Source organism: Orbicella franksi, chromosome 3 (genome assembly GCF_964199315.1).
Source record: "Orbicella franksi chromosome 3, jaOrbFran1.1, whole genome shotgun sequence".
Classification (NCBI taxonomy): domain Eukaryota; kingdom Metazoa; phylum Cnidaria; class Anthozoa; order Scleractinia; family Merulinidae; genus Orbicella; species Orbicella franksi.
This window is the reverse complement of record NC_138147.1, coordinates 27,960,414-27,986,530: the sequence shown is the minus strand read 5'-3', so window position 1 is coordinate 27,986,530 and position 26,117 is coordinate 27,960,414. Positions and strand designations below refer to the sequence as shown.

At 41.0% G+C, this 26,117-nt stretch overlaps 2 protein-coding genes and 1 pseudogene across 3 annotated transcripts in view; all 3 read right to left on the bottom strand.

The window, feature by feature from the left end:
• Positions 1 to 14,249, bottom strand: part of LOC145481773 (phosphatidylinositol 4,5-bisphosphate 3-kinase catalytic subunit beta isoform-like) — a 30,112-nt gene extending 15,863 nt beyond the window's left edge. The window contains exons 1-3 of the mRNA XM_081460307.1: positions 13,180 to 14,249; positions 4,915 to 5,148; positions 3,907 to 4,113 (exon numbers count right to left, since the gene is read on the bottom strand). Coding sequence (XP_081316433.1) covers positions 3,907 to 4,113; positions 4,915 to 5,148; positions 13,180 to 13,968 — 1,230 coding nt within the window. The 5' untranslated portion in view covers positions 13,969 to 14,249. The remainder of the gene's footprint in view (positions 1 to 3,906; positions 4,114 to 4,914; positions 5,149 to 13,179) is intronic.
• The window catches only part of LOC145481786 (WD repeat-containing protein 70-like), a 112,074-nt gene that overhangs the window by 65,636 nt on the left and 20,321 nt on the right, over positions 1 to 26,117 (bottom strand). Inside the window, exons 21-24 of one of the 2 annotated variants that reach the window (XM_081460320.1) lie at positions 25,736 to 25,852; positions 23,134 to 23,249; positions 22,169 to 22,212; positions 21,309 to 21,851 (exon numbers count right to left, since the gene is read on the bottom strand). The exons of the other annotated variant lie outside the window; for it this stretch is intronic. Of the exons in view, the coding sequence (XP_081316446.1) occupies positions 21,764 to 21,851; positions 22,169 to 22,212; positions 23,134 to 23,249; positions 25,736 to 25,852 (365 nt within the window). The 3' untranslated portion in view covers positions 21,309 to 21,763. Of the gene's footprint in view, positions 1 to 21,308; positions 21,852 to 22,168; positions 22,213 to 23,133; positions 23,250 to 25,735; positions 25,853 to 26,117 lie in introns of those variants that run through there. 2 annotated transcript variants of the gene reach the window in all.
• On the bottom strand, positions 10,133 to 11,218 carry LOC145481776 (uncharacterized; annotated as a pseudogene).

Sequence of the window (26,117 nt, the reverse complement as noted above, 5' to 3'; positions counted from 1 at the left end):
TCTGCAAACTGATGGTAGTGCCCTTGGAAGTGGGGCCCACTGTCTGATCTCACGATTCATTGAATTCCTTGCTGAATATTTGCTTGGTTAAGTCTGCTACCCACTTACTAGTGCTGTGGCCCTTGGGAATTTTCCTAACAAACTGGTACTTGGTATAGTAATCAGCAATTAAAAGGAATTCATCATCATCGAGGTAAAGTATGTCAGTTCCTACTGTGTGTCATGGTCTTGGTGGCACTTCAGTTTGTATTAGACGTTCCCTTGCTTGTTTAGGCTGGAGTTCCTGGCATATTGTGCATGACTTGGTCATCTCTTCGATATTCTTGTTCAGGTTCCTCCAAAACACTGATGTGTGTGCCCTTAGCTTGGTCTTCTCTGTACCTTGGTGGCTGGCATGTAGTTTGGATAGGATACAATGTATCTCCCTGGAGGGTCTGTGGAACAACAATTCGGTGGCCCTTGAAGATCAAGCTGTCTTGGATGGTGGCAAAGGCGATTGACTTCTTATTCTGCAATAAGGCAGCTCCAAGACCTGTTGATAAAGCATCAACTTGGAGGGTGACTTCTTTGGTTGGATCATAGTATGCCAGTGCCGCTTCCGCATTGATGGCATTCTTGATTGGATTAAAGGCTTGTTGATGGGCGGGGCTCCAGACAAAAATACTGTCCTCCTTAACTAGCTCTCGAAGAGGAGCTGTAAGTGTGCTGAGACCAGAAATGAATGGACCCATGCAGGTTGCTAATCCAAGAAATGTCTGCAATTCCTGTTTATTAGTAGGGGGTGCCATCTGCTTCAGAGCTGACACCTTGATTGGGTCCGGTTGAACACCATCTTCACCACAAATGACACCATAGAATTTAATCTTCATCTGTTTAATCTTGCATTTGTCCGGGTTAAGCTTCAAACCAGTCTTTCTAGATCTTGCCAGCATACCATGAAGGTGATGATCGTGCTCCTGTTCTGACTTTCTGAAAATGTCATCAGCGATCCCAATGGTGCCCTCGCAACCTTCAAAGGTCTGGTCTATCTTTGCTTGGAATACGTCCTGCGACATCTTACACCCGCTTTCAGTGTTACGTGCATAGGCCACATCTTTCGACATGCCATCTTTCGACCTGCTATGTAACCTGGCCTACTTAAAAAATGTAAGCACAACGGACTTCTTTATGGTCGAACTCGAATTGTAATGATGAAAGATTGATTTATTTGACATAAAATTAAGGTTAGGAGTATCAAGAAGTCATTCTGGCAGAAATATGTTGACTGTTTTGAATGTTTACACCATGCGCATATTAAAAGTGGCAGCGGCCCAATTCTACTGGAAGTCACCATTGAGAACCGATCAACTACACTAAATCGCTTGAATCATCCCAAAAATAGGGAAGCATGCAAAGCCCAAAATCTTCTTCAACCATTTGAGGTACTGTAGGTAATTATCATTTACTTGTCACTTCCTCCGCTAATAACCAGAAAAACTACCAGTTTCACAGTTTAACAGTCTTTCATAGCATGCCAAAAGATGGCATGTCAAAAGATGGCATGTTGAAAGATGGTTGAAAGATGTCGCCTATGCACATAACACTGAAAGCGGGTGTAGGACCAAATGGCACGAGCAGAAATCTGTAGCGGCCAAATGGCGAATTGAAAGTGGTTATATAGCTTGATTCCTGGTCTAGCACAACGTTCCAATAACCACATTTTGCGTCAACAATAGAGAAGTACTTGGCACCACTTAGCTTTGGGAGAATTTCTTCCAGAGTAGGGATCACGTGGTGCTCTCTGGAAATGGCCTTGTTTAGGTCTTTGGGATCTAGACATATTTTCAGTTTACCACTCGGTTTCCTGCAGTACACCAGACTGTTCACCCACGCCGTCGGCTCGCCTTCATTTATCTTAGTAATAATCCCTCGGGACTCCATATCGTCTAGCTCTTCTTTTATGTCATTGCATGAACTCAATGGCACGCGTCTTTTACATGGACAACTGGGGGTACAGATGGGTCCACAGTGATATGGTACTGACCCTGGAATCTTCCAACACCATCGAAGCAATCAGGGTTACGTTTCACTAGCTCATCCTTGTCTTTAATGGGTGTAACCTGTTCACAAGTGCAGTTGGCATTCAGCGGTGAACCTTGCTGCACTGAGCAGTTTAGAGTGACAAGGTTGAGTTCCAGGTATGTTGGCAGCCCAATGATGGCTGGTCCATCTGCTTCCTTGACAAAGAAAGTTACGACTGATTTCCTGCTGTTGAAATCACAATCAATTTGGCACTTCCCATGTTGCATCAGCTCTGCCCCTCCATAAGCAGTGAGCACTGTAGGTGAGTGTTCAAGAAGTCCTGGTTTGGGAAAACCTTCTGGTGTGAGATTCTCAGGATACATACGGTGATACAGTCTCAAAGGAAGTATGTTTCCTTGAGCACAGTTGGCGGACTACTGATGCTGTGGAAGTCTACATTTATGGCCACAAACACCTCATTTGCAGGTTGATCGATAAAATCAGCTGTGATGGACTCAAAAGTAATTGTTTCAAACTGATCACTCAGGTCTCTTCTATCTACAACTCTAGGTTTTCCACTTATGGATCTTCGTCTGTTGCATCAGTCTTTACTACTGGAGTGATGAGGCGACTTAGGGTTTTTTCTGTTCCTTTGCCTGCCACGTGTTCCACCTTGGCTTCTGGAGCAGCAAACCCTTGCCCAGTGATTTTCTTTCTGACAATTTAGGCACACAGATCCATATGCGGGGCACTTCTTTCTAGGCTGTAAAGGATGATCGAGTCCGCAGTTAGGGCATTTCTTTGCCTTGTTCTCACTCTCGTTCTCGACCCCTTTAATTCCATGAATATCTTTGTTGCTTTCACCATCCAACTCTTCCATTTGTGATTGGGTGGTGTCATAGGTCCTGGCGATGTCAATAACCTTGTCGAGAGTAAGCTGCTCACCTTTTTCTAATACCCTTTCCTGTACTTTCTTGTGTTTGGTTCCAACGATTAGCTGCTCGATCAGGCGCTCGTCCAACTCGTCCTTGTCTCTGAATCGGCACCTCGTAGCTTGATTTTGGCAACGAGTCAGGAAAACGTCAACAAATTCATCATTCTTCTGTCTGAGCTGTTGAAGCTTGTATCTGGCTAACCTGTGCTTCATTTTTGGGGCTACGTGTTTCTCAAATTGCTCTGGACCCATATTTTTGCTGGACTCGTGCTGTCTTCTGCTTCTTCCCAGGTCCAACTATTGTGTGTTTCTAATCCTTGTCTTCCAATCCATAATTAAATGAACGTGGCTTGTTCCTTAGCTGACTTCTTCGAGTATGGCCAGCTGAAAATCAAGTCGCAGTATTGCTTGAACTTGGCTAATTTGTCCCACAAATCGGTGGCGTCCCAATTCATCTCCGGGATTTTGAATCCCGCAGCACTGGCCATGATGAGAAGTTTTGGTTTGGTTTAATTTTGGTCCGCTTCGGTTCACTTTAATTTACTTTTACTCTTGACACCATGTCGTGGCAATGAACCAGTAAACCAGACAAGAGATACGTTTTAGAATGTCGACATGTTATGCAGACTCGAAGAACTAGAAGAATATGCAAATACACGCAAGCATGCGAATAACTTATACAGACTCATCACACCTTTGGTCATGTGACCGGAACTGCGAACAGTGTAAAACCCGAACTGAATATTACAGGTGGTTGAGGTGTGAGTGTAATAACAACAACAATAAATGGGGAGCACTTATTGGAAGGAGGGCGGTAAATCAGATGACTGTGTAGTAATCATTTCCTTTAACATCTGACAATCCATCCGGATCTTAACAACTGAAATCAATTCAGTATCTACATGTACACGTGGATAATCCTCTGTTATAGTGATAAAAATTAAATACTTTCAACAGAAGTATTATTTTACCTCTTTTACCCTTTTTTTCGTTTTCTTTGTGGCACCACAAACATGATAAATAACAAGGCAAAGGCGTGCCATGCGAGGAATATCAACCAAATTTAAATCAAAGTCCAAGTACTGGTTCCAGGATGGATTTGATCCACTCTCTGGTCTTGTGAATGTAATGTCACACAGGGCTTCTCCGCCATGGTAAATTCCTGCTCTGACACCAACCTGAATACATTAAACAGATATCAAGTCAGGAATAATACATGATTGAATAATTTATTAAAGACTTCATGTAGCAGTGTCACCTCATGAAGACAAACAGTATGCAGTCAAAACTTGACTACACTTATGCACTTAACAAACAGATTGAATGTTGCTGTGTCTGTTCAGTAATACTGTATATGTGCATCACAGATGATGTCAAAATGTGGCACAAGAACAAGAAAGTGGTACAGAAGGTACATGTAATTATTACTGTAGATCACAGATGGTGTCAAAATGTGGTAAGAACAAAAAAGTGGCAAAGGAGGTGACAGCCAAGTGAGTCACTATGTCACTTAGTAAATGTAATTAAGAAACAAAAAAGAATGTTAATGACATCATGAATGGGGGAATGGATATTCTCTGCAAATGCACAATGCAAAGTACAGACACACATTTAAAACTACAATTTCACAGATATCCTGAGTTCATAATGGATTAGTGAGTGCAAGCAAGTTAATTTGAATCAACTGGTACCGGTACAAACAACAGAGATCTATACACCTTTCTCTAGTAATATCAATAATGAGCCATAAATTATACATGTATAATGTACATGTAGAAGGAAAAAAGGTTATTACACGTAACTGGACAACTGGGGAATACTAAGATTGATTGAGATCACAGCTTCCCTCTCAATGACCATAAAAAACCCTAACTTGCACTGCCTGTGTGTGTTTCCTTAATGGTAAGGATTAAAATATGGAAATCAGGGCTGTAATGTTTCTTAGACCACAGCCTTGGAAATAAACATTGCCCACGTACCTGCATCAAATCACCTGCATTCACATTAGCTGCTGAAACAACCTTGATTCGCACATGGGTCTCGATATCCCACAGTGATAAGCTTGTAGACTGCGGCTTTTGAGGTAGTGGTGGAGCTGCTCCAGGAGATCTGGAACTTAACCCACTCACATCAAATACCTCAACTTGAAGTGACGAACGAAGCACAAGTGAAAGCATTGGTCTGACACCCTTAGAGACACAGCTGCGAATGTACTGAAACAAAAACAAGAAGCAAACACATTACAGTCTAACTTCTATTTAAAAAAAATTGGTGTCAGTTTTTCATGCACCTGTCCTGTTACTGATCATAAATTTTGTCAGTTGAAAACACTATCAAAGTATATATATTAATTTGTTCCTTTGTTTCAGTGGCATGCCTGTAAACTAGCTAAGCTTAGTGCTTTAATGGATAAATAGGATTTACATTTACATTTTACAAAGTAGCCTGTACATGTAGATCTACTCAGCTATGGCTCGTGGATCCACAAACTACTTTCATTGACAATGTTATCATGAAATTCATTATCAAAAACATGACAGACATGTGAAAAACTGAAGTCAATTTGCTTTTCAGAATGAATTAATGCATAAATTATTTTACGTCTGTCTGCTTATTGACAATGCAAATAAGCCAATGAGTGTACAACAATTGCTGCAGTTTATGTACAAAAATAATTAATGGTCTCCTCCTAGATGGAAGCAGGTCGTTCCACTTGCAAAATGATTTGCCCAATGACAAATCATCTGCTTGTGGACTACAAGTCAGTTCATCCAGATTAAAAGTCCAAACATAGCTGTGTCATTATTATTCCTCATTCTTCACAGTCAAACCAAGTGAAGCATACCCCTCAAGATTACATTAATGAATTGATTATTAACCGCGTGGCCATGGGCCGAGCGTGGTTCATGTTCTACCCTTGGTTTATCTTTTTTTTTTTTTGTCGGTGAACAGACTCAAGCTCCCTCTGGGCCAAATTTTGAGTCACACAATGTGTGATGTTTATTCACCAAAAGCTGTTAAAACATTAATACATGGACAATTTTACGGATATTTTTTTCTTTGTTGTGGGTAAAATATATTTCCTTTTGATTTTATTGAAGCGTTGGACTCAAAGGGAACAATAAATACATGTAAAGAAGGTATTACGTCAGCCATGGAATGCGCTGAGGTTGCAGCTGTCACTTTCGCTACGTGACAAATAAGATCGTGGTTACTTTACAAGTTTATTTCGCCAGAAGCAACAGTCATTAATTTATTTGCAATTTTGCGATTATTTCTTGTGGTTTTAGGCAAATGAAATAAATTCTTTGGCTGTTTCATAGGAGCAAGTTCGGTGACCAGAGGGAAAATTAAATATTTGCAAGCCAAGCAAAGAATATGTCAGAATGTGCAAGGTTTATGTCATTGGAAGGGAAATAACCACCGCACTAAAGATAGCCGTGGATAATGGAAGTCTTGAATTATGTGACTCGTGTGACTACTTTACTAGCCCTTTACTCGTAGAAAACACCAATTAAATTTAATCATGACTCTTAAGAAAGAAAGCTGTTGTTAATAGTGTTATTATCACATCGTTCATATCATTCCTGCCCATACATATCCCGAAGCAAGTTCCAGATTAAGACCATTACATCATCCGAGATTTAACAACGGCTACGACTGATGGTGCAATAGTAGAGTTTGTGTTGATCAAGTGATGTGATGTCTACAGTAACAAAAGAATCATCAAGGACTGCTTTGGAATGTGCACTGCATTGTGACTGTAGTACGATGGCCCAGAAGGCTCACAGTTCAGTTGTGAATTTTCACAGTTCAGTTGTGATTTTTGAAACAGTTCAGTTGTGATTTTTCACAGTTCAGTTGTGATTTTTCACAGTTCAGTTGTGATTTTTGAAACAGTTCAGTTGTGATTTTTCACAGTTCAGTTGTGATTTTTGAAACAGTTCAGTTGTGATTTTTCACAGTTCAGTTGTGATTTTTGAAACAGTTCAGTTGTGATTTTTCACAGTTCAGTTGTGATTTTTCACAGTTCAGTTGTGATTTTTGAAACAGTTCAGTTGTGATTTTTCACAGTTCAGTTGTGATTTTGAAACAGTTCAGTTGTGATTTTTCACAGTTCAGTTGTGATTTTTCGGTTGGACGAAAAAGACTGGAACTTAACATACGGGAACTGAGACAGGCGAGTGTTTTTCTCCCGCCATTTTGGAAGGCGGCAAAGTTGTCCTCTAGTTTGTGTTTTGCAGTGCTTGGCGTTTTTAAACGATGGATGCTATAATAAGGCAGACTGTCCGAGAGGAAATAAGACGTCAGGGTGAATCTGCCTCTACGAGTTCTAAAGCAGCGACCAGTGAACCAAACCAACGAACAGTAAGCCGACTGTCTGGATTGCTCGACCGCATCAGAGGTCAGTCAAGAGGGAAGAAAAGAAAGACCGATAAAGAACATCGAATCCAAGTTCGCTGGATTCATTACGACAAGAAGTCAGAAGTTTTTGTTCCAGTTCGTCAGAAGAACGGTGGCGGAAACCGGTTCGTTGCTTATACTGCGTCGGAACCTCCCACAGTTGAAGAACTTAAGCAAAAAGCCACTACTTTGTTTTTCCCTGACGGGAAAAGTGCTTTCGCTGGCTCTGTTGACGACATGCTCCTAGATATCTGCGACACAACCCAAACGGCCATTATTCGATTTCCTGGTGAAGGAACTATTGAAAGTTATTTAAAGGAAAATGGTCTCTATCCGTCGACAACTTACCTCTATCTAAGATCACAGCACCAAGACACATTCTTTCCACAACTTGAAGCAGAGGAGGAAAATTTTGAACGGTCAGTCAACCTGAATACTTCGCAGGTAGCATCAGGTGCTGGTAAGTGCGTTGTTTGTTCAGTATGTAGCTGTACGTATTTGGAAGGTGAAGAATGCATTCGATGTGAGCAGAACAGAGAATATGAGTTTTCTAGGATCGCTGATGGGGGGAATTCATGTACTACAGAAACCCCAGAAACACCAGAAAACCCAGTTTTACTAACTATGGATGAAATAAGATCTAGGCGGGTAGCACTTCTTTCAAATGGTGTGGCTGAAATCGAGGCAGAAGGATCGCATAGCAATGTGGCTGATGAAACCAGTTACCCAAGGCTTACAAATGAAGAGAATTGTAGTCGTGATGAAGGCTCTGTAGAGCAGGATTCTCCATGTCCCTCTTCATCAAGAGATCTTCCAGAGAGAGTTCTCACAGTTCACAGATCATGCATAAGAACTGAATTGATTAAACATTTTAAAGACCCAAATGTAATGAACTGTAATATTGATTTTAAAGTGATTAATGAAAAGGGAGAGTTTGAACAAGGTGTGGGTGTTGGGGTAATTTGTGAAGTGTACACTTTATTCTGGAGTGAATTTTCCATCTCCATGACCATAGGAGAGAGAGAAAGGGTTCCCTTTGTTAGACATGACCACTTTGTTGAGGAGTGGGAGGCTGTGGGGAGAATTTTAGTTAAAGGGTTTGTGTCTGTCTCCTATTTTCCCACCTTTTTGTCAAAAGCTTTTTTATGCTACTGCCTCTTTGGCAACCAAGTTCCAGATTCCATGTTTGTTGATTCATTTACAAAATACCTATCCCCAGTAGAGGAAGAGTTCATTGTAGATATTATGAGGAAGAATCAGCTTCCAGATGATGAAGATGAATTTACTGATTTTCTTGAAAGGTTCAAGTGTAGAAGGGTGGTTACCATTGAAAACCTTAGCCAAGTCATTCTTGAAATTTCCAAGCAGGAACTAGTTCAGAAACCACATCTCATGATTTCATCTTTGCAACCTTTTGTACAGCAGTTGAAGCAGTATCCCCAGTTCCAAACTATTTCAGCCGTTGAGGGCTTCTATGATAGTCTTAAAGCTACAACGAAAAAGGTGCTATCTTGTCTCACCTCAAATCCACAAAGTGAAGGAGAGAGAGATGCATTTAAATTTTTGCAGCGATTTGTAAGAGGTCTGGAGATGCCAAAACTCCTACAATTTTTGCGATTTACAACAGCTATGGATATTATGATTGACAAGAAGATAGAAGTTACTTTCATTAAGTGCGAGGGCTTGAGTGTAAGACCCATTGCCCACACCTGTGGACCCCTTTTGGAAATTCCATCCACATATGCTAACTTTGTGGAATTAAGGGAAGACTTCATGAACATTCTTAATCGGGACAACTGGGAAATGGATATTATATGAAAGAAACTCTACTGGCCTAGGTTTTTGATCGATGTTTTTCTGTCACAAACTAACTGTCGAAGGGTTGAATCATGCCCTGTAAATAACAGGCTATTTAATTGGAATGCACAAAATTGGTGTCTGAAATGACCTAAAATCTCCATTATTTTTGTGTGTTCTCAACTATGTACTGTTGTAGTTTTAACTAAGGCAGCCTCAGAACCAGAGGTCTGTGTCAGCCGTGTTTTCAAGCTGGGCAGAATGTTGTGTTAGTCTGTTGTATTTTAGGTATGAAGTTCTGATTTCAGGGTAGACCATAAGAGGTCTTGGGAGGAGGTGACTGTGCAAGAAAAATTTTAAAATGCTGAGATTTCAGGCTAGGGAAAGTAGCATGCACTCAACATTTTGTTAAGATCCCAGACAATTTGTTTAATTAATTGTCAAAGTTTACTTTAAGTTGTTGACATAATAAGTGTTTGAGTTCTAGCGTTTGTCAATTCCAGTTCACACACCAACCCAGTTATGTACGTATTTAGCGTTTCTGGTTCTTAACATTTAGAGTGGCTTACATGTAGACAAAAACACACTTGTCATTTGCTAAATAAATGGTTATTATTATATAGAATTTGTGTCCTCATTTCCCCCCAGTGCTTATTACAGGTTGGCTGCTTAAAGACCAGGCAAACTGCTAGAAGATTATTTTACTAGTATTGGTTTTCTTCTTGTTTTTGTGAAAACCACGACACTAAACACATCTAGGTCTCAGTTTAAAAAAGTGTATCAAATACCATCCCTGCAGCGTAAGATGGAAGACAATTTTTGATGTTGCCTTGTCTTCCCTTCTGAGATATCCCATTAAAGACTCTACATTGTCAGTGAGAGGGTGGGGTAATGAAAATCAATGTTCATACATACAGGTGCAATTTGAAATATGGCAATAGCTCGTGCTTTTGGTTACAAAACTGTGGAAGAACACGTTCGAAGGATATGCTTTGAGAAAAATTATGTTAACTTTTCCACCTCTTTGAGGAGTCTCATATAGAGATCAAGAGCAGAGCTAACATCGTGTGGCTCTGGAAAGTCATGTTCATTCATAATAGTCAGAGCAAATTCCTTGAAATCCTCACTGTAGTCAGGCGGGCACATTGTGGAGTGATCATAGAACTCCTGAAGGTCATCTTCGTCTACATCCGTTGTATAGTCATCTGTATTGTAAAGGTGAGGTAGAAAAAACATGCAATCAGGTCGTCCCCGAGGACCACTGCTGTTTCCAAATTTGCTTGACGATATTCTGTGTTGATTCCACAATTCCGCAACTTGATGTAGCTCATTTCTTAGAATAGACATGAAGCAAAATCGAATGCAGTCAACATGAACTGGATCTGAGTCGATAAATAGACCCAAGTCAGCAGATCTTTAAAAAAATTAATCCACCAACCAGGACCATCCTTAGCTAGATGTGACCAATAGGCTTCAATCCTCTGATTTGCTGTGGACCTGCCAGTGAGAAAACACCCAAGACCTGCATCCTCGTCACTGTGGCTCGACCTCAGAAATGTATGTACTGCAGCAACCATGCTGTTCTCAGTTCCGTCGTCTGATCTCACTTTTCTCGGTAAACCACCGATTTGTTTTACAGCATCAAGGTAAAATTTAGTGATAACTTCAGGGTTGTTATTTGTGGGACCAACCTCGAGCCAAATTAGCCTCCTTGAAAATCCATCGATGGCTCCATGCACACAGAATCCATAAGGTTTCAGTTTGTCATAGCCATCGATGTGCCAGACAAAGTTGGGCCCTTTTGCATGGTATATTCTTCGGCGAAGTCTCTTCCTTTTTCTGCTCTCGACTCCCTCTGGATCCAGCTCTCTTAAAAGTTTCATGACTGTTATTCTCTTTACCATATATCCTTTCCTTCTCAGTCTGGCCCATATCCTGCGGTAGCCTACGAAGCAGCCACTGCCACCGAGCTCTCTCTCTATGATCCCCTTTAGCTCATCAAGAGGCATATTCGCGGGACGTCTTGACAAGCCTAAGGTTCGAAGTCGTCTTTTCAGCGTTGATATACTTATCGTTATTCCGTGAAGTTTTAAAAATTCCAACATTTCCAAGTTGCTGTATCCCTGTTTAAAATAGCTCGATATCAATTCCAACTGGTCATCCTCTAAAACACCATTCACATTCATACATGGTGAATAAACTGGTAGCGGCATTTTGTAACTTCTTCTAGAGCACCGTTAAATATAACCACGTCTCAAAGATGGCTGTTATGCTAAGTTCGAAAACTCCCGCCTTTTCTAGACGTAGAAGCCCGGATATGATGAATGAAGTGCCAAGGGCGGAGCTTTTGTTCCAAAAGGTCAGAATTGAACTGTACGGAGAATCACAACTGAACGTTTTTCAAAAATCACAACTGAACTGTTTCAAAAAATCACAACTGAACTGTGAAAAATCACAACTGAACTGTTTCAAAAATCACAACTGAACTGTGAAAAATCACAACTGAACTGTGAAAAATCACAACTGAACTGTTTCAAAAATCACAACTGAACTGTGAAAAATCACAACTGAACTGTTTCAAAAATCACAACTGAACTGTGAAAATTCACAACTGAACTGTGAAAATTCACAACTGAACTGTGAAAAATCACAACTGAACTGTGAAAATTCACAACTGAACTGTGAACCTTCTGGGCCATCGTACTGTAGTGCTAAGCAAACAGTTAAATTTTAAAAGTGCGCTTATAAGATCTAACAGATCTTCTTGTTTGAATATTGAACCTGCTAGTTGTTTCAAGAATGCAATAATAAATTGATTACTGGAAAATTGAACCCACTAGCCATTCCAAAAATACAGCTAATGGTTTTAATGTTCCAAAAAATCAATTCAATATTGATTTTTGAAATGACTAGCGAGTTCAATATTCAAATAACCAATTGATTATCACATTCTTGAAATGACTACTGAGTTCAATATTCAATTAATCAATTCATTAATGAAATCTTGAGGGGTACGCTTCACTTGGTTTGACTGTAATCCACTGACCACTAACTGTCTTCTGGGTGAAATGACCTCAATTCTTTAGGAGGGCAAACCATCTACACTGTACAATGTCATTAACAAGATTGTTACACCCCAGTCTTATTTGTAAGTTATACTGAATGGTTTCCGTGAGGGATTGTCATAAAATGAGCATCTTGTCATACATGTAATTTCCCTGAAATATAATGCACTTAGAAAACAGTCCTAAGAAAAAACATGTGCTGATTATTTGAAAATCGTGTTTCTATAACTCGATAGAAACACAGAACTAGCACGAGCTGTCGACGAAAAGAAATAGAAAACATGTTCTCCATGTTTCTATCGAGTTATAGAAACACTCTTGAAAGTTTTGGAGAACTCGAAAAAGCTGTGGAAACACTCGCCCGCGGCTCGTGTTCCCACAGCATTTCTCGTTCTCCCAAACTTCCACTCGTGTTTCTATAACTCAATAGAAACATGCTACATGTTTTCTATTTCTTAAACATCACTGGCTTTACTAGTAATTGCCCCTGGGGTATTATAGTAGAACCCCGCCTTACTACCACCCCGTTAATATGACCACCTCGTTTTTACGGCCACTTTATTCTTGTCTCAAAAAAGCTCAGTCATTCCTTTTCTTATTTAAAAACCCGTTTAATACGACCACTCCGTTAATGCGACCAATTTTCCATGGCCCGAAGGTGGTCGTATTAACGGGGTTGCACTGTACATGTAACTCAGGACAATTAACATTTACCATTACGAAAGTCAGGCATATAAACTACTTGGTCTTGCCCTTCCCTTGGGACAACAGTTATTTTAGCCACTTTTTATGACCGATAAAAACAATAATGTCAAAGAATTTCCGTTTAAACTGAAAGCTGAAGCTTCGTAGCGCGTTCGAGACTGTTACATTAGTATCTCGCACCATTGTATACACTGTAAACAAACCGTTCTACAGGTAAACTAATGAAAACTCAATTAATTATTCTCTTTAAGCACGTCTAAATTAGCTACATACCGTGTACTGCAATAGTGAATAATTTCCCAACAAAAACCTTTCTTGTCCAACAATTTTCAATACGTAATCCGCGGGTTTATCCAGGTCCAAAACACCCATAATAGCACTTCGCTTCTTCAACACCAACACCAAGAGCTCTTCTGGAAACGCATCTGCAGGAACGTTGAAAGCGTGCATGTCTTTTATTGAAGCTCGATTGTTCTTGATGGCCACATTGACCAAGAAACGCCTGTTTTCCATTAGATTGTCTTCAATATGCGAAGGGGGTTCAGTGGTTTCGATCTCGGGAGGGTAAGCATACATCGCCCGTCCTATCCAATCGAGCTGACGTCGCTCGCTGGCAATTTTCTCCGCAAACTGGCGATACTTTCGACGGAAATCGTCCACTTCGTTGTTCTGCATTTGATCGAATTCATGCAAGCTCTTCCCGATCAGGTTGCCGATGTGAGAATTGAATAGTTTCTCTTCGTTGTCACCTTTTCTGTGGATCAGTTTCAACAACGGTCTAAAAGGACGCACATCGATCAACTGGCGCGATTCGTCCAAGAGTTCCTCCTGTTTTCCTTTCTGATTCACGCACACAAACACGTAGGCTGCTGCATCTTTGAGCAAATTAAACAAGGGATAACTGCTGGCTTCTCTCCACAGTCGATTCTTGATCTCTCCCAGAGGTGCTTCGATGCGAACTTGCAGTTGAATAACCACTCCAGTTGGCAGAAAACAGTCCACATTTACCAACGAAGCTGGTCCATAATTGTCCCAGAAATTGCGCCGTAGTCCTGGAGGCATATTTGGTCTTGGCAAGAATGACTTCAGGGCAGGTCTTGAGGTATAATAAAGCTTATAAACCTAACCAAAACTACGACAATTCATGCATCCTCCCACAACCGACTCCATATTTCCGCATATTTATTAATCCCACAATGCCTTGGCAGTATTGTTTGACTGAGGCGACAACTGTCACAGTGATATGTGTATCCCCGTGATATGTGTATCCCCGCACACATATCACTAGTGATATGTGTATCCCCCGTGGGGATACACAAAACACTGATACGCGCCTAGGCATTCAACGAACAAAATGGCGACTCGGTTGCGAAGTTCCGACGAGCGCCGTAAAGAGTAGAAGAAACCAGAAATGAATTCGCGCCCAACGGAGCAGATTAGGATTTCTTGAGTTTGGTTGAGTTCCAACCGACTCGATTGTATATCTGACTAAAACTTCGAACAGCGGATACGCATATCACTAATTATTTCCATGGCGCAGTGATCTCAGTGTGTATCCCCTAAACACAGCCGTTAGATTGGCTATCTACCTGATCGAAGAAAATGGCCAATTATTGCCGAAACGTGCTGGCTGCTTACTCGCTACGACGTTTATACCCAGGTTGAGGTTTGCGCAGTTTGCAACTCGAATGTCTAAATATCTAAACTGAAATCGCGTGCAGGGGATACACATATCACTAATTATTTCATGGCGCAGTGATATGTGTATCCCCAGAAACACAACTGTTATAATATAGCGCATCAACCTTGTCAAAACTGCAGGCAATATTAGCACCCGACGTTTTTACACGGCTTGGGTTCACTGAAGTTTGAAACTCGATAATTCCACTAAAAACGCGTGCACGCGTGCACGGGATAATTAACAATTATTCCATGAGCGCGCGTTGGATATGAGATGGTAAATAGCCAACGAGGCCCGTAGGACCGAGTTGGCTATAACCAATCTCATATCCAACAAGCGCGAATGGAATAATTGTTTTATTAAATTCGGTGCGTTTGTATTCTTGGAAATATAGCTTAATTTTTATTGGGTTTTAATTTTACAAAACGACCGGAAGTCGATGTGACAAAAACAACAAGAAGTGGGAAATCACATGACATGCGCGCCGTTTGTAAAATTAGTTGAATGAAAAATTTGAGAGCGAAGCAAACGAATTTGCTGAATGAAATTGCAATCAAGTAGAATTCAAGAAACGTCTATCAAATGAAGGAGATATAACCTTGGCCAGAAAGTTTGAAAAGCGTTCAAGTTCGAGTCATGGAGAAGAGCCAAATAATTGTGCACTTGCACATTGCCATTGTAATAATGCTGCGGAAAACTTTGATCGCCATGTGACACAGACGTTGTGCCAAAATTATCCTCGACAAGATCTCTCTCAGGATTTGAAAGCCTTGGCATTTCGAGCTGTATGTGTGGAGCTCATTGTTGGTCAGTTTTAGAGTCAAGGACAGAAACTATCTTAGCGTCAGATTCATCTTCAGAATCTCCGAGGCCACCCTGGTGATTTTTCGTGGCTGGTAAAGAACCGGGCTTATTTCGGTTCAGCTCAAAACACTCAACTCCTTGAGGTGTTTTTCGCAAGGACAGAATTGTTGGCGCTAGCTGTCGTTGATTCTCTCGTCGTCGTCGCCCAAAAAAGAGACTGAGATAAAACTAGGTCGTCCTCTGTAGCTGTGCGGGGTTCTTGCTCTCGGCCGATCCGAGCTTGCTTAGTCGAACAGTTTCCTCATCTGCTCATTGGAAACTGGTTTCTTATGGACTACGCCGGCAATTATGCCTGTTTTCCTGCGGCCTTTTACAAATGCATATGCTCTAATAATTTATTTGCCTGGTCAGAGATAATGGAAAACGGTTTGTTGTGCGGCGGCGTGCGAAGGAAATGATCAACTGGCGGTTTTAATGGATTTAACCAATGAACTTTTGCAATACGTGTCATCTTTCTTCCTCGCAGACGAGTAAAAACACTTCAACTGAACATTCAGTTCTTCTTTTGACATTTCTTATATCGGTTTCGAAAATTTGGTGCCACCAGGACTAGCAAGCCATTCTGTTCAGGTAAAATTTGTTTTTGTTACATAATCTTCATGAATGCGTAAAATCTCGCCGGTCATATTTTAATTTTGCAACTTTAAGGGAAACTTAACGTATACGTAATGTTAAATAATCTTATCTCGAGCTTTGTGGCTTTTTTGTTGATACTGGGTCGGCATTGTCCATAACTTCCTGTATTTGCTGTGTAGATAGCTCACCGAATGTGCTTTTTTTCATCCATTTTTTTTGTGGACGAAACTTTGCTTCACGCGAAAAAGCTCATGCCGAGCGACATTTGCCGCTTTCATTTCCATATAAGGTCAAACGCAGGTATAATGGCTGGTAACCGAGATCCAGTGAACCAATCAGAAAGCTAAAATTGCATTATCCGAGGTTGAGAATTTAATAATAAGGGATACACATATCATTGATTATTTCATGAACTAGTGATATGTGTATCCCCATGGACACAGCTGTTATATTGGCTTTCTACCCAAGAAGAAAAATGCCCATGACATTTGCATTCTCAAAACTGGCTTGCTAGAAATATTCACACCCGGCATTTATTCATAGCTTGGGATTTCTGGAGTTTCACTGACCTCGGTTGTACACCGTCGCCGACCGCATGCAGGGGATACACATATCACTAATTATTACATGGCGCAGTGATATGTGTATCCCCTGAAGACAGCCGTAATCTAGGCTAACTGCCGAAGAATAAACGTCGAATATTATGAAACGTGCTAGCACTATTCGCAGTATAGCAATGTATACAGCTTGAGACTTAACATATCTTACAAAAAGTCGAACTGAAAAGCGGGTGCAGGGGATACACGAGTGCCACTAATCATTTTATGGCGATCGGGTCGAAGCCGTGATATGTGTTTCACTCCACGAATAATTCAGATGCAAACAAGGCGATGAACAGTGGAGAATATGCGTTACTCGAGGGGTGAGAATGCATCGCGCAATTAATATCGTCCTAGAAATCCGGTGCCGTGAAACTCAAATTGAAATATATCTAGATCCATTTGGTGTTCAACTTTAAATTCATTATATCCTGCTCGCAGAAAACCAGTTAGGATCAAGAACACAATTCCAGCAGCAGATACGTAAACTTTTTCAACTACAAAAATTGAGATTTGTGTTTTAAGCCTGTTTGGGTTAGTCGTTCGTCCAGTAAGCGACCGGACGACGAGAGCGCTTTCAAGGAGGATATTGCTTTTTAAAGTAGAGGGGAAGGGGGTGGGGTATACACATATCACTGGTCGCCATTTTGGAGGGGATACACATATCACTAGTGATATGTGTGCGGGGATACACATATCACGGGGATACACATATCACTGTGACAGCGTCTCTCAATAGACTTCCGCTTCCGGAAACCTTATTTCTTGGCAAAAATCAGATGTGTTGTGTTATCCGCGTTGTGCAGTGTATCCGCCAAAGAAACCACAAGTCTGTTCGCCCATAGGCAGGAACAATACTAAGCCGGCGCCAGTCGAGTTGTCGTAACAAATTATGACCGCGGAAAAAGCTTAGCAACAAAAATTTGTTCCTCTGACGTTGGCTGTCTCAGTAGAACCTTCTCCTCTTGCAGTTCAGACTACCAGAAAACTAGTCAGGAAACCATGTACACTCACATCATTCCTTTGACTACCGGCCACGGCTAAATAGTGTCTTTTCTTTAAAAACTAATATCCCTCTTCTTAATGGATCTCGCATTAACATGCATGCCTTAAAAATTGAAGAGGACAGGAATTATATAAAGGATGTCTATGATGCCCTAGGTACGAGGCTGTGTCTATGTGGCCTGAAATAAATTTCAGTAAGGCATATTTAACCTGTTTCTTTCTGTAGTTCACACGAAATCTACGAAAAGGCAAAAAAAAAAAAAAAAAAAAAAAAAAAAAACGGCGATTGAAATTTTAACCTGTGATAAGACCCTCTTTCTCCGTTATGGAAGCACATCGCTTCATGGTGGTTTCTTTTTAGTTTTCTTCTTTCTCCCTCATCTTTTCCATCTAGAAGCGGAAAAGGAAAATTTCACACTGCCCACATTTGTTTAAAAGGTTTGTATCCTTGAAGGACCAAAAACGGTCGATTTTTCCTTTCAAAGCATATTTTACTTTTGAAAATAGTTATTTTAATCATAATTCATCGACTATTGAACTCTAACCACGACACTAATACGACAAGGAGACAAACGGATGTTCCATGCCTCTCAAAATAAGGAAATTTAATTACGAACGGTGAATTAGTGTAATTGTTTGTTTTTGTTCTACAAAAAATAACAGCGAGCACGAGCGGAAATTTTTCGCCATTTTGGCGCGAGAAAAAGCCACACACAAATTATTCCTTGTGCACTGAACAAAAGAAAAATTTAAATAAACTGATTTTATCATCAAATAGATGATATGATTTGATGTATGATTTGATTTTCATATAAATATGTCAAATGCAAGTGTGAACAACAAATGCGAGAGACTGAGCCATTTGGCGGCGAAATCTTGTCCAAGAGCAGTTTTTCATCAAGTGTTCGTTCCGCACATACCTATATAGCCCATGTATATCCCGCCCCTCCCTCCCCAGGAGCAGGATATTCGTAAGCGTTCGTGAGAGTTCGTGTAATGTACATACATCTGTGCTTTCTTTTTATTTCCCGCGTCCAAGGCTCCAGTCAAAACAACTACGATCATCAAATAACATTCCAAGAGAGCTATTGATGCTGCAAGAAATTAGTTTTCAATAACGCGTTTAGCCTGCGTAGCTGGCAGTGTTGTAGGCGCGCGGAATAAAGTTTTGGCGTAGACAGTTTTGGCGACGAAGTCGCTAATCGCGAGCGGCGAAGCCGCGAGAAATATAGTCTCCTCCGCAGCCGTTTTTTGGGATGTCACGCAACGCTCCCCCCAAAGAAACGGCTGCTCACATCCGAACAACATTCCTTTCAACAAATTAGCCAATCACCGCTTCCGTTCCATTTTCAAGAACGTTTTCGCGCCAAATTCGCCCTTTGAAACTTGTCCAATCAGAGAACGTTTTTTATCTTTGTATCCCGTCGTGGGAGATGCCACAAATGAACATACAGATTTCCGGCTTTTGTTTATGGACGCCGAAAAATACCGGCGACGCTTGAACGAGCTTTCTATGTAGCTGAAGACTCTTCAAAGTTCAAGCTAATTATTAGAAGCTTTCAACTCAAAAAATTGTTGTCGAGAAGGAAGATATCTATTTTAATTTAATAAAGGAATCAGAAAATCAAGTAGCTTCGCTCGATTTGTTGACAGCAAGTTCTGAATGCCGCTCTTTGTCCTCTTTCCTCCTCATTTCAATCTGTAGGAAGCGTTTAGCCCTTGATTGACGCTTACAATTTGACATTTCCAGAAAATATATATTCTCTCATTAGCTGAACATAGCGACGAGCACATGAAGCACTTGTACTTAGGGCTTTCATTTATCTTTTCTTTTCGTCTGTCATGATGGTAGCCCGCGAACACCGCCTATTTTTGGTGACGTGCGGCGTGAAACAAAAGCCAGAAATCCCTCGCGTGTTCGCACCGCAGGCCTTTTCGCGCGAAAACTTACATCATTCACACTTTGCTATTATGTAATTGGTCTGTTCAACAGAGCGCAAACAAACCACAAACACAAAAGGAAAAGAATGTTGTTTGGATGTGAGCAGCCGTTTCTTTGGGGGAGCGTTGCGTGACATCCCAAAAAACGGCTGCGGAGACTACGAGAAATAGCGCCTACCAGAGAACTGGGTTTTTTTGAATGCCGTCCACTTTTATCACCTCACTGACCTCAACTGACTCCAATTAATTGAACCAACCAATTAGAACCGACTATTTTCGCGCGGAATATAGGCGTGAAGGCGATCGTCTTACACTTCGTTGTTGATGCATGCATGGCGAAGGGAGATACAAAAAGCCAAGAGGAAAACACTAACGACTTATGTAGATTGTGTGGTGTCAATAAGATAAAATTCGGTAACTTTAAGAAAAGTACCAAATACATTTCCACGGAAAATTTATTTAAATCTTCAGGTCACGCGAAGCGTGAAGGCAAGACATTAGCAGAACTTTGCTCGGAAATTGGCCCGAACATTGTGGAATCTAGTGTTTTATCGAGTCGAGTTTGTCAGTCTTGTGGTAGGAAAATATTCAACGCCGTTGAACTTGTCCGGTTCATTCGCTCCGTTCTAGAAAGAAATGTGGAGGTTCCGCTCTCTTCTTCGCCTTAAGATACGCAAGTGAGCATTAAACGTCTTCTTCTGTCGTCTGTGTCTTCGCCGGACAGGAGTCCTCAAGCAAAAAAGAATTTATACAAGGACCGTTCGACCACTAAGAAATCATTAAATTTCTCAGAATCGACTCCTTCAAATGCAACGAATAAAGAAAACATGCCTTTGGATGTCAACCAGGAAACAATCACACCTCGCGTTCCACACTTCTCCGCAGAGTTGAATGTAGAAAATTTGTGTGGTAAACAGACCACTGATGATCGTAAATCCGAATGGCCGTATTGATTCGACTTGTTCTTTCCACGATGAAACGAAGTCGATCATTCTAAACGCCTGTCGAAAAAAACTGGAACACTGTTGCGAACACGAGTATCTTCTACTATCTATGATGACCATGAAGCATTTCCAGGAGAAATATATGAAGGATCATCTAACATTTGATTGACGTGTGTACTTCTCTCGATCAATCCGTTTTTCCCGCACACTGGTGTGCGGACTATTCAAAAACCAATGGTTTTCGTGCGGGGGATATTTCAAAGTCCTCCTCCCCATTGACCTCGCGGCTTCGCCGCTCGCTTTTAGCGGCTCCGCCGACAAAACGTTATTTCGCGTGCCCACGATACCGCCAGCTACGCAGGCTATAACGCGTTTTTCTCCTGAAAACGCATGAAGGAAGCTGCGCGGCCACACTAAAACAATTGTAAACACTGATACGGTGAGAAAAGTTGCGCATGCACACAAGTTGTGAATGACGCTGGCCAAGGGCTCCGTTTCCACTGTTCATGCCAAAACCTCGTTCCCGGGGTCTTCTCCACTTCTCAAACTAGGGCCATTTTCAAAATCGTCGAGGGGATGGCCCTGGGGACGAAGTTGCTGTCTCCACCCTGGACAGCATTTTCAACTGAATGAAGGCGTTTTCGATGAAAACGAAGAACGGTGTGCACGGCAGGCGAGAACGCATTGAAAAGTATGCGCTTTCAAACGAAAACTCATTAGCGTGGACGGCAGAACGTCACCTTTCTTCGTTCGTCAGACAGTATTCCACGCAACAGAAAACTCTGAAACTTTTAACCCCTTTGACAACAGTTATATAGTCATTGCTCTCCTCTTTCCAACAACGTTCAACGACAAATTTAAAAACAAGAAATAATTTCTTAAAAACACAAAAGGAAATAAAACTTTTAACTCCAACACATGGAATTTATTCATAAATGTCAGCCCATTGTCCGTTTAAATGATTATTCAGTGGAGTAGACAGTGAGGAGCCTCATGTACACGGAAACTTGTATTATAACATGGAAGATAGGTTTGGTTAAAAAAACTCTTTCCAAAATTAAGCGTTTTTCTTAACTGATGCAGTCCACCGATTGACTTTGACCGAAGCTGAGAGCTTTACAAAAACCACCTCCTGTGAAATTGCCACAATCGAGGACTCCCTATAAAGATCCACTTGATGACGTCACGAGCACAGCTCATCCCGTCCCAGTTCCTCTCTATCTCTTTGTTCGTGTTCTTCAGGTACGCTACAATATTTTCATCTTTTTGCGTTGAGATTCGTCCTCATCTTCCTCCTCGTCCTCTTCTTCGTGGAAGACAGTTCTGGGTTGAGTGCTGTGAGAAAATCATCGACAATTAACAACAGAATTTTAGTTTGTTTGGCAATATATCAAACACGCGAGACAATGTTTCATCGAGAGATCCAAACACCGGGAAGAGAGTTGAAAATACTACGCGTAACGGAGTATTTTTGACGAAATTCGAGGTGTTTGGATAGCCGATGAAACACTGTCTCAAGTGTTTGATATATCTTCTCAATCGAAACAAAAACTAAGGAGTAAACGTACGTTAAAACATACGTACTTTTGCCCTCCCCCCTCCCCCCTCCCCCCGAGGAAAAGACTAATGAAAATGTTGGAAACAAAACTTACTGTGCATATGCTGGCGATACCCAGTAAGGACCTTCAGCTGCAGCCTAGAAGCGTAAAGAAAGGAGACGTAAGACAGGTATACACAAACGGAAAAAATATCTTCCTTCTGCAATTGCTCGCGTTGCCCTAACACTAAACGCCTGGATAAGGCTAACGAACATACACACAGTTTCACACAAGAAGAAACTCGTACAAAACCAGAGACAAACATATGCACAGTGACAACCACAACAGAGAACAAGAAGAAACAACTTTTCTTGCTTCTTCTCCCAGGTTAAAACGGTTCAGGCCACATAGACACAAACTCGCACCTAGCGCATCATATACACCCACCCTGGCCTTTATACAATGTCCTCTTCAATGCCACAACACTTTGTTTGTAAGCCCTGTCCCCTCTCTTCCTATGCGAATCTCAGACTCTTTCGGTATTGACAAAACGCTTTATGACGTACAGTCAAAGCTCCTGTAAGCGACTATCGCAGGGATCTGATAAAACTGTTCCCACTGGAGCTGGTTGAGAATGAAAAGAGACAGAAAATCTCGTTGGCTTATCGGAATCCGCATTGAAAAAGTTGAAAAGTTGCTCGACTTCGAGAACTTCCATCATACACTCTACCTCATACACTATACATCACGCATAGTGATCTCATCAGACGATAGACTATTCTATTGCCCCGAAGCAAGCGAAATTAGTAATTATAAAAACATATCTGTGTATACAAATTTATGTGGGAGTAGTCTATTTTCTTAATGCAGTAGTGTATTTTCTTTTCTTTTCTTCTGAAGGTGGTCGCAATTAATTTCAAATTAATATTTTTTTTATTGAGAATATAAACCGGGCGTCGTGACGGTCGTCGCAGCGGTGGAAATGGCCGCTTACGAGAGCGATCGCAGAAAGAACTTCAACTGTACAGTACACGCGATTTTTTTTTTCACCTTACATTATGTTTCCTTATATATTTTACCTTAGCGTGTTTAAGGATGGCCTCTCTAGGATGGGAGTCGTCTTTCATTTCTAGCGCCAAGTTTTTCACCACATAAGCAGACAGAGACATACCAGATGTAACTCTACCACCGTGACCTGCAAATAACACAACACCAATGTCACGGTTTGCGCAACTTGAAAAGTTTAGCCCTAATTTTTCAAGTTCGCCGTTTGCAATCCGTGTTTGTCTTCTCCATCCTTAACTATCCTTGTTCCTTTAAGGTTTCTTATTATCTCTTTGGTGTTTTTCTATCTTAGTAAACTTTTATTTTCAGTTTACCTTCAATTTAAAGGTATTTTTGTACGAGGCCAAAATAACTTAAAATAACGTGACTGAGTTCCTGCTATCACGATACAGTAAAGAAAAACTAGGACTCGCATTGACTCAGGAAAGTTACTAAAATCAATATTTTCTTCATTACTATGATTTCCCTACTATTCTAATCTCTTCTGATGTGACAAAAGTTTAAAAAGCAAAAATCTTAGGAGTTCTGAAGTAACACTAGTGTTTTTGACAGCCACTATCGCGCAGAATGCCGCGACACATCCGGAACTTAAATGTAGAGTGCGCGCGAAATTTAATTTTAACTTTTTTTTTTTAGGCTGCCGATGGTCAAACAATAAAGAAAATGACCAGAAAATGGCCGACTACGCATACTTGTTTAGAGTTTACGCGCTTCATACTTGTGTTTCGTAGTGGTTATCATACGGCTTTTGTAGATGAGACATTCATAGAATAAAGAAGACATTTTTTGAAATGTTACGAAAAGTAGATGTAGTCGTTTTCTTTTCCTGAATTTGGTCCATTTGAGGGAAAACATTATATGAGGAAATATTTGGAGGAAGAATTTTACTCCTTCAAAGTGCCCTTCTTAACGGCTTTGAATTTATGTTGTTAAAGGAAGCTTTATGCCAAGTTTTAACGGAGAATAATGTTTCGAAGTGGTCGTTCTGTCCAACTTTCGAACACTCCTAACGATCTTTCAGCCTTCGTTCGCCTCGGAGACTAGAAGAACAATAGAGCGAAACTCTTTTGAATTTCCCGGTAGAATATCAATATATGCCAAGCTCCGCCTCCACAAACAATAGGACACACGCCGACGCTATAAGGCATTGAAATTGAGAGGTGATAAAATGTATCACTTAACCATAGTATTTAAAGTAACGCTTTGCGCGAGTTGCAATAAACGAATTTTCAGCATGTCATCTGTGCAGCATGTCATCTGGTCCTCATTTACGATCATAAACGTCATCAAATAGTGATGCGTAAAAGCCGAGCTGGTGTCTCGCACGCTTTGACCTGTTACTCCAAAGAGGATTCTAACTGAATACTCCAAACTGGGCCTTTTAAATGTTTTGATCGATTAAAACGGATCCAATTTTGAATAATTATCTCACACAAACAATGGACAACAATGCTCGCTCAGGCGTAAGACGCGCTGCGTGCCTTTGCTTTTTGCTTTTTTGTTCGGCTCTGAAATTTCAAACAGAAATGTCATTTATTTTCCCCTTCATCTTTCGAATAGAAAAAGAACTGTGTTGTCTTTTAAGTCCTCGATCAACGACAGACTACGTAAACCGATCGAGTATAAGACTACGTCTGATGAACTGCTTTGACCAGTCAAGTAAAAGAGGACAACGATAAAGTAGAAGAAAGTTTTTTGCGCACCGTTCTTTCCATTTGGCAACGCTTTGGAAAAAGAATTTGTTGTGGGAGAACTTTTTGCTCTCGCCCTCAAACCATTCCGAGTGTGACATGTCAACAAAAAAAGTGAAAATGTCGCTGCACACGACTTTGTTGACAAAAGTCTTTGTGAAGAGCGCAGGCCGCCTTTAAATTAGAGTGCTTTTGTTAACTTATTGCACCTTGGGATTTACTTCACACATCAGACCGTTTGATTGACAGCCGCCGATTCATTGTCGAGAGCAGTCGGAATTCCGACAGCTAATCTTTGTAATTATTATTCCACGCATTGAAAAACTGAGCACTGCAAGTATATGTCGCGAAAGACAATAGCATTCTAAACTGCTTCACCTTATACGGGACGGAAGCGAGATGAACAGTTCAAATCTACAATAATTTGGGCAGACTGTTCTTTGCTAACCATCCTTGATTCCATAATTGCGTATCACTACTGTAGTTGCAATTGTTCCTCCTGTCATTGCTGCAACCTCGTTCCCAGGGTCTCTCATCTTACCGCCTCTCCTCGCTCGCTCCAGGGGGCGGTAAGATGAGAGACCCTGGGAACGAGGTTGTCATTGCTGCCGCTGCTTTAGTTTTGCTTGTTTATGTTGACATTGTTTTTCAGTATTTGTTTGACGAGGACAGAAAAAGGAACGTTTGTTGCAACACTTGTAGAAACAGTAGTCAATTTTCGGGAACTCATTCTTATTCAATCAAAACATCGCACAGACTGACCTCAACATCGCGCTATGAGGAATGTCGCAAAGGGAACTAACGTCGCGCATGCTTGTAATGATCCCGGATATCGCTGACCAGAATTGTAGGCTCAATTAGTTTTTCGGGCAGGATAGTACACTAAGGGAAACTGTTTTCTTTCAAAAGAAAGTGAACCTCTTACCTGGCCCAGTGACTGGAAGGTCTGGTCTGTGCGACTTGACAGGATCTTTTCGGTCTGCCTCCTTCACTTTCTTCTTACTTCGGAATCGCTTCTCACGGAACATTGGCAGGGAATGCGCTTTACAAAAAAAAAAAAAAAATGTAAAAATGTGAATGAGTAAACTGAAAAGATATTTCGAGTTCAAAGATAACAAGGGTTGTGTTGCTCCACTGCTGATTGCAGCTCTCTTTAGGAGACTCCAAGCGCTGGTCAACATGAAAGTCTCAACATACAGAACTGATTTCATGGTCTTCATACATTTACACTTTGGACAAAGGAACACACAAAACATCTGAATTGAAATCGGCATTGTAAATGGCTGAAAGCAATGGACTTCGTGGGT